This window comes from Nymphalis io, chromosome 6 (genome assembly GCF_905147045.1).
Source record: "Nymphalis io chromosome 6, ilAglIoxx1.1, whole genome shotgun sequence".
Lineage (NCBI taxonomy): Eukaryota > Metazoa > Arthropoda > Insecta > Lepidoptera > Nymphalidae > Nymphalis > Nymphalis io.
The window spans coordinates 3,844,039-3,852,771 of NC_065893.1; the positions used below are offsets into that span (position 1 = coordinate 3,844,039).

Below are 8,733 nucleotides of genomic sequence, written 5' to 3' on the forward strand. Positions count from 1 at the left end.
TATTTTAAAGGTTGATATTGTTTTGAATCTATAGTGCTTTGTTATTATCAAATTGATAGAGTAGATTATTAATGGATCGTTGAGTGTATGTAATCCTTTACAATTAATACCAGAACTGATGTCATAATTAATAAAATTTCGTACCATATAATACTTCAAAAATATTTTAGTTTAATTTAACTTTTAAGGCTATCACCGGTTCGAAGTGTAGATTCTACCGAGACGAACCGCCAGAAAGCACCGTAGTTACTCTGTTTCATTGTTAAAAAATATACATGTAATAATTATAGTATAATTATATTTATGCATCCTGATTGAAAATCCACGAATAAAACTCCTAGCTCTTTTATTATTTATATAATCTTGTAGAGCTAGGCTTATTATATAAACCTTATTTATAAATATTTTTTAACATGAGTTTTAATTTTTTTTATTTTTATGATGTCACATGAAATGCAGCGTCTACAAATATTTAGAGATATTTTACCGATTTAATGTACCGTATGGTGCTATTTTACTAGTGATTGAAAAGCATTTATCCAATAGCCAGATATAGCAATTTAAACAAATAAAGGCACACGCCAATGCCCTTACGAACCAGTTCGATGTACACATAATCAGCAAACAGGAATCGCGGTTCGCCTCTTCCCCCTTGATTATTATGATTCAATTACATGAAAGTGCGTAACGCTAGCCATCGAGAGCTAAGTGTAGTGCATTCAACGTTCAATACTGAGCAACCTTCTATTAAAAAGCCTATGTCGACAGGGGGAGCATTGTAACAATCAGACACGGTCTCCATCATGACTGCACGAATTGTCTGAACTGGCTCCAATCTTAATAAACAATAGTATTTCGTGATGAGAAATGTCAAAACAGGAACATTCGTGAGACTTTCGTTTACTTGTAACGTGAGCGAAATTGGGCAGATGCAAATGACCGGTCAATGTAGCTGTATTGGCGAGTCTGAGTCGATACAGTCTCTAGATGGAGGCTGACGAGCTCCCAGCTCGCGCCACAGTCCCGTTACTTGGACGCAACGCGCTTGTTATGCAACTGATGTGTCCCGCGATTATCGCAATGCCGAGCACACACAATTCACTTTACAATTAGACTGATTTATACTGAATGTATCTCCATGACAGAACGAAATAGGTCACGCTAACTTAGGACGTGATAAAATAAGGATTATGATAAACTCGTTTTGAGTGAATATATTTGACTTACTCTATTTAATTGCCATTTTACAAAAACAGATGTAGAAAATTTGATAGTTAAAATATAGCAAGATTTTTTTTTTTAAATTAATCAGCAAACATTTTTAAACCGTAATTAAAGGCAGTTGTCGTTTATTATTTGGCAATACGGTTTGTATTAGCTCGTCTTAATCCCAACAGGGCGACGTACAAAGAGATTAATTACACAGTCTGCGCTACTTCCATCTATGTAATCCTGGATGCTACCTGTCCTTATATAACATTCATTAGCAAACACTCGCGGTGGAAACATGTCTTGTCCAAAATCGTGAAATACACCGTTTAATATGGAAATATTATTATTATGAATGGCTATCTCATTTTTAAACACGGGTTGTACAATTAATTATATTGAATTAAGCAAGTACAATATGACCACCGGTATTAGTTATCATCGTTAATTAATAGTCATTATTAAATAAAGCTTCGCGTATTCACGTTCCTACTAAAAACGATTTCAACAATCCCAAAACGAATTGAATCCGAAAATACTCAATGTCATCCGATTAAAAGAAAATGAGAACATTCCAGCGCGTAGCCAGAACTAATGTGCCTACTCGATGGAAGCTTCCCCCCAGCTTGGCCCACTCGTAGCTGCCAGATTATCGTTTCTCAAAGCAATTTGTAGGGATTTGCGGTTAAGCTTGGCACTACTGACTAATAGGTAATTCATTAATTTTTCGTCATTTTAACTATAAATAACAACGATATATATTAGTAACTTTTTATACTTATCTGAACTAGAAATAAAACAAATTAAAAAAAACGCCTTCTCAACTTTTCATATACTCGTACTTCAAATAACGTAAGAATGAAGATGCCGCGAGGTACAAAAAATACTTATAATAATTATAAAAAGCTTTGCATAATGAGTGCAAAGTTGTTTTTCAATGTACATATACTAAACCGATATGTAACGATGAAACAATATATAAAACATATATAAACCTTGAATATGCGAAGGGTAAAAAGTACTCAATGCATATCATTAGCAATTATAATAATTTTAATAAGTAGCGGTCCGAGGTATTTCTACTCGAACCGGTAGTAGATTTTTGATAATCAATATGCAAATGTTGATTTGTAACTTGAAAATTCTCTATTGAATTAAGACTGACTGAATTTGACGAAAGTTTTAATTTTACAAAAACTGATTAATATGCAAGTTTCGAAAAATTTTCTAATTATGCTATTTGGTATTGAATATGGAGATCCATTTTCAACTTGAAGTATTAAATCGTAAACGGGCACAGACGAGGATATTAATTTGATCAGACTAGGCGGATTGAACGGATTCTAATTTGATTTAGTATTATAGAATCGAAATCGTGAAATATGCCGTAGGCTATCATTAGTGTATTTTTTATTTAAAAGTGTATATATTTACACTAATAATTTACGCCGATAAGATCTAGTAATAAAAATATATGTTCGAGTTACTTTATCAGTGTCATTAAAATAGGGCCTTTTTTAGACTCAGAAGTCATTATTATGTGTTACTAATATTTTCACAATAATTCTTAAAACTGATACTTGATTACACAACAGACACCATCCAGTCCAGGTATTGAGGGGACCGTATTATGAGATTTATCAGATACAACAAATACAAAGAGGCAAAAGATTTGACTGATTTTTCTTTCTAGGATTCAAGCTAAATTATAACATAATATATTCAATGCTTTCTTTTAATTTAAATTTTATTCATGAAGTGGCATGAATGACCAATTTTACATATTTTTTTAAATAAAGTTTATGATATCAGAGTAATTTTGTCTGATAGGGCATTCCAGGCAAACACTGTCACAATGATATCTAACATAATATGAACAATTTTTAAAGAAGATTTGTAGATCTGGTCTGGCTTTAGAAAAATTTACATAAGTTTATATTTATATTTTTCAAAGAAAGTTATGTTTTATCCAATTTATACAACATTATTTTTAATGGTTTTTTTTATATTTAGTTTATCATTTGAACCAGTGCTATTGGAAATATATATTTTTTGTTAGATCCTTAAGAAAAATAACACATGCATTGAAAAGTATTGGTGCAATACTCTCTTAATACTCCTAATATTACATGATATTTCTTTAATTGTGTGTAACTCACTCAATACTGATTAAATTACACACCATTACAGAAATATCATAAAGTATTATCACCTTATTTTATATACCTTATACATTATTTCCACTCATGCAAAGTTGGACAAATAAAAGTATTGATATCTGATTCCTTCTTTCAAGACCAAATCATGCAATTTTTTATGATAAACTAAATATAAAAAAACCTTAATATTTCGTTAATAAGTGAAACATTAATTTAACTATTATAACATACCAACTAAAACAATTTAGATGGCTATTCTTATTGAGAGATTAATAGATTTATTTTAATGCTTCGACATGTGAGTTCTCAAGCTAACAGTTATTAAAAAAAAATTGTAGTGATACCATATCTCATTTTAATACCATAAAATTATATATTTTATAATTTATTTAGCAAAATATAATCTTCATGTGCCAACCATCAATACAAATAAATTCAATGGTAAAATAAATTTAACATAATGTTAAATAAATGATTTATTTAAATATTTAATGAAAGAACAAAAAGAAATTTAATATTACCAATAATAAATAAGACATGCATGATACCAATGAAATGGCAAAACAAAACTGCCACCTTAAAATAACAAATTAAAAATATTCATTAAATATGTATTCTTTAATACAATTTCAATCTTAAAGGTAAAATTTTTCAATCCAATTAAATTTTTTGTTTAATAAAAATATTACATAAAAATATTGTAATTTGAGTCAACATTTTCTAGTGTATATTTTTATACAATATCTAATTTAATAAGTCATAGACATTTTCTTACATTTTTTAAATTCTTATTACAGTTTCATGAAAACACTTTTTTAATTATATACCCTAAATGTTAATATATTTTGTAGCTTTTTAAAGAAAGTTCTTATTTTCTTTTAGCAAATAATGTTAACTTTTTTAAAAAAATTGCACAACATAAGAGATAAGTTACTAGCTACTAAAAGTTTCATCTAAAAAGTCTGTTTAAAATAAAGTTCAAATTCTACAAACATGATCAAAACTTCATATGAGTAGGAAATAAAAATATTAAAGTAAAAAGTTACATGTTTAAGAAACCAAAATAATCTTTAAAAAACTTTTAAGATATGTGTCAGCAACTTATTATCTAGTTTACTCAAATAGACATTTTTACCAAATTATTTTGATATCTAAACTGAAATAAATAAAACTAAATGTTTATTTCATGGTATTTAATAAAAATTCTAAATTAAGTTTCATTACAATTGACGTAAAAAGTTGTACGGTACGGTATTGCAGTAGCGCATGCAGTGTTAGTAGCAAATAAACGAGCACGTAGGAAGCAAAGTTCTTCTCTCACCTCGCAAAGTCAGTGGCGCGGGATCTAGAGGTGTCGCCACCACCCCCACGAGCTGTGCCAGGGCCTCGACGGTCCATAGCACACCCCACATGTCCCACAGCCGCATCACAACACTCCACTATCTCATTATTGGCACAACATACACAGAACTTAACAAATGTGAACATCTAACTAAGCTAATTTCTTGTGGCACGATCATACTTTGGTAAAAATCATCGCAATGCAAATACTTATTATTGTATGTTACGAGGTTTTTTACATTATGTTAACTAAGATCCTTTTGAAAAACTACTCGAATGTTATTGAAACAAAGACAGATGCTGCACGTCATAACATTTCACCGCTGAACTCAGAATACGTTCACTATCTACGACCCTTTACGTCTCGCTGTCGTCCTCGTCCAAACATTAGTGTTGTGCTGCTTTTACTTTACCGCATACGGTAACTGAATGATGCGTTCGGAAATGTTTGCTCTCGATTAAAAATCGATTTTTTTAATAATAACGTTTACTTTTTAAAATTTAGCCCTTATTTTTTTAAGATGCGCTACAAATATTCCCAATTGAATTGAACAAAATTATATGTCATAGTTCTTGGCAAATTGTCTACGCTTACAAACACATGGAGTGTAAGTAACAACTTGCTTTAAATCAGTCTTTTCTAATTTCATAACAATTTCAGCAATTTTCTGTAAATATGGTATCTTTACTTGTGGATCTTTTGGCATCATATACTTACTTGCTGGTCGCCATTCACCATTTACTAAGTGTGCGGGTTGAGAAAATACTCCATTAAATGTCAATCCAAATGATCCTGTAAATATTACAATATTTAAAAAAAACTTGATAAGATAAATAAAAATACAAATAAAAGATGTTGTACCGTTACACTGTATGCCCAAATTCACTACGTAATTAGGGTTAGGATCGAATAGCCATATTTTAATTAGATTCAACAGTGCTATAGCTTTTACAATGAAAATTGGTCTTTCTGTCATCTTCTTCTGAGCCTAGAATTTTATTATTTGTTTTTTGTTATCATTATTATTTATACAACAAAAAACTAAAATTGGAATAAACATATGCGCATACTTTTCGGTCAGCCACTTTCTTCCATAAAGTTTCATCAAAAAACATTAAATATTCCATTGTTCGCATTTCTGGAGTAATAGTGCCAATACAAAGAGTTGAATTTTTTACTTTTGCATATCTTTCATATGGATTAAATGAATCATATTTGTATATTGTTGTTCGAATATCAACTAAATGATTTATTCCAACAAAACCCCATACTGGTGGACAAAACATATTTCTCAGAGGGACTTCAGCAATTTCTGCGGCTACGGATGCCATTTCCAATCCTATGTCTGACGTAACAACGACAATATTATTTTTTTTAATTTTAGTAATTGAATTAGCAATTATAGTAGCATTATAGCATGCTGGTCCCAAATTTGGTAAAACAACATAAAGCTTAGGAGATGCGGTTGCATTAATGTTACTTGCAATGTTTTCCATAAGTTTTTTATTTTTATAAAGCCATTCGCCTATTGAGTATGTAGACCTATTGAAGAACATAAATATTACAAAATACGTCTTTAAATAATATATACTATTTCTCAAAAATATTTAACTGATTTACTTACTGAAATGGAACATAATCGAGAATTATTAAAAGATCAGAACTAGTTAGGGCTGCCCCTATTTTCTCAACATATTTCACAATCTTGCCCAAATATTCGGTACCCACGTAATTACATTCATGTTCAATAAATTCCATTACACTTTGTGAACATTTTTCATCGTATATAAAAATTTTAGATATATTTTTTTTTACATCTTCCTCTAAAAGACCCGATATTATAAAAAGAGATAAAGGGTTCCCTGCACCCGATATACATATCGCTCCTTTATTTTTAGTTGGTTTTTCAAAGAAATCAGAATTATCTATTCGTGCTACTGTCCTCATCTCATGTTTTAGCTTCTTTTGAAATTGTCCCAAGCTATCGATCAAATATTCAAATCTTTTTGGTGCAAAAAAAACATCGAATTTATAATAAGAGTAACAATATTCTAAAAATTCTGATGCATAACCTATATAAAATGGCTTACTACCAGCCATTAATAATTCTTTCCAAACAATCGGTGATCCAGTGTGGTGCCATTTATTTTTTTGATTAATTTTCTGTAGCCACGGCTGAAAGACACAACAAAAATATAAAAACTTTGATTTCTTTATATTTATAAATGAAGTGAAAAATTCTTGTAAGATCCTATTTCTCCGACTTTCTGCTTTTATGAAGTGTATCTTAATTTTATTTTACTATATAAACAAAGGTTTTCCGTAAAAGAAAATTTTGAATTACATTTTTAAAATATTTAAATAGTAAACTAAATTTCATAAATGTATTTTATTACTGACCTTCCATTCTGCTACTGGTTTTTCTATACGTTCGTAACAAAAATCAGGTAAGCGTTGTGCTAGGTAATCGGCGACTAAACATATTTCTGCAAATAAATCACATTGAGATTCTCCAGCAATTACATAGCGAACACCCATAATACTTTTTATTTTTAACACAATTTTTTTTAAAGAGGAAACAGTATTTTGTTAATTTAGAAAAATCAGTTATCAGTATAAATTAACTTTGACGTAGTCAAAGAGTACCTTTATGTACTACATAATAATATATGTATGTATTTTTTTTCTAATATTTAGTTTTAAAAAGGTTACATAGCTAAGGATTTGTTTGATGATAATTTATGGTATCGATAGTTATTGAAATCAATCGAATCATAATTCGTATTTCTAGATGTAATGTTATCTGTAGTCAACACTTCAAATCGCTATAGTACCTAAATGTACGTCAAAAGTAACGAAAAGTTTTGACTAATGTCATTGTCACTTAGACTGATGAGTAAAGAAAGGAAGTTTATAAGCATTTTAAATATATTTCTCATAAAAACTACTTTCAAGAAAGCCATGGTGTACATGATATTGTAAAAAGATAGTTTTACTATATTATGTCTTAAGTACATATTTCAAGAAATTAAAACAAGTTTAGAATATAACCTTATAAATTACACGAGTTTTTTAACAGAAATGCTAAAAACAAACAGCTACTCGGGTTTCTGCGACCTTTTTATAGATAAAAAATACGACATTAATCAATTAAATTATATAGAAAAACTGGGATTCAATACGATTGCTATCAATACACATGTCGAAGAAGGAAGCGATGAACCGAAAAAGAAAAAAAAGAAAAATGATCCTAAAGAAAAGAGAGACCCTATCCCAGCACCTGTAGAAATACCAGAAGGTGTGAAAAATACAACTAAACTTAACATTTTGCAAAGAGTAACTATTGAGTTCTCAGATTCTAGTATATCTCACAAGTTTAGTCAGTCAGAGAATTTAAGGAAATACGACATTATAGCCGTTTTGCCAAAAACCCTCCAAGCTTTTCACTATGCTTGTGGTACACTTGATGTAGATATAATAACATTTGAACCACAAACAAGGTTACCTTTTAAAGTAAGTCGTAAATTATATCGACTAGCTGTTGAACGTGGAATGTTCTTTGAACTTATATATTCACCAGCAATAAGAGATTCATCATCGAGGAAAAATATTATTTCCACTGCACATAATTATCATGCTATTGGTAAATCAAAAAACATCATTGTTACCAGTGGAGCTGAAAATTGCACTCAAATAAGAGGTGTTCATGATGTTGTTAACCTTGGATTCGTCTTGGGCTTGAATAGTAATCAAAGTTTAGAAGCTATTAGAAACAATCCACACAAACTTATTTTGAAAGCTCAAGGCAGAAGGTGCGGGAAACATTATATGGAGGTTACCTCAGCAGATACACAAAGTGACAATAAAATACCTGAATTATAATGTTTATTTATTTTATACCACTTCATTTTAAATATATATTACATAATTATTTGTACATTGTATAAGATCAATTTTTGCAGCTTAATAATATATATATATATATTTGGTATAATGTAAGGAATTTTAAAATTATAAAACATT

At 29.7% G+C, this 8,733-nt stretch overlaps 3 protein-coding genes across 3 annotated transcripts in view; 1 reads left to right on the top strand and 2 right to left on the bottom strand.

Annotated features, from left to right (window-relative positions):
- Window positions 1-5,091, bottom strand: part of LOC126769091 (uncharacterized) — a 202,949-nt gene extending 197,858 nt beyond the window's left edge. Inside the window, exon 1 of the mRNA XM_050487630.1 lies at window positions 4,690-5,091. Within this exon, the coding sequence (XP_050343587.1) occupies window positions 4,690-4,795 (106 nt within the window). The 5' untranslated portion in view covers window positions 4,796-5,091. The remainder of the gene's footprint in view (window positions 1-4,689) is intronic.
- Window positions 5,092-5,255: 164 nt separating this feature from the next.
- Window positions 5,256-7,248, bottom strand: LOC126769207 (uncharacterized). The gene is made up of 5 exons (XM_050487846.1): window positions 7,111-7,248; window positions 6,756-6,885; window positions 5,781-6,055; window positions 5,572-5,698; window positions 5,256-5,502 (listed from the first exon to the last, which is right to left on the bottom strand). The coding sequence occupies exons 1-5, from the start codon at window positions 7,246-7,248 to the stop codon at window positions 5,267-5,269; spliced, it is 906 nt and encodes a 301-aa protein (XP_050343803.1). The 3' UTR covers window positions 5,256-5,266.
- A 363-nt stretch (window positions 7,249-7,611) lies between these two features.
- On the top strand, window positions 7,612-8,684 carry LOC126769103 (ribonuclease P protein subunit p30). Its single transcript, XM_050487646.1, has one exon. It carries the CDS (start codon window positions 7,792-7,794, stop codon window positions 8,590-8,592), a length of 801 nt encoding a protein of 266 aa, XP_050343603.1. The 5' UTR covers window positions 7,612-7,791; the 3' UTR covers window positions 8,593-8,684.
- Window positions 8,685-8,733: the final 49 nt, after the last annotated feature.

What these genes read in the sequence shown, in the direction of transcription:
- LOC126769207 (XM_050487846.1), bottom strand. Translation starts at nt 7,248, where the DNA reads ATGGGTGTTCGCTATGTAATTGCTGGAGAATCTCAATGTGATTTATTT. An exon ending in AACCAGTAGCAGAATGGAAG is followed by an intron (nt 6,886 to 7,110) that starts GTCAGTAATAAA and finishes TGTGTCTTTCAG; the next exon opens with CCGTGGCTACAGAAAATTAA. An exon ending in TTTGGGCATACAGTGTAACG is followed by an intron (nt 5,503 to 5,571) that starts GTACAACATCTT and finishes TAATATTTACAG; the next exon opens with GATCATTTGGATTGACATTT.
- LOC126769103 (XM_050487646.1), top strand. Translation starts at nt 7,792, where the DNA reads ATGCTAAAAACAAACAGCTACTCGGGTTTCTGCGACCTTTTTATAGAT.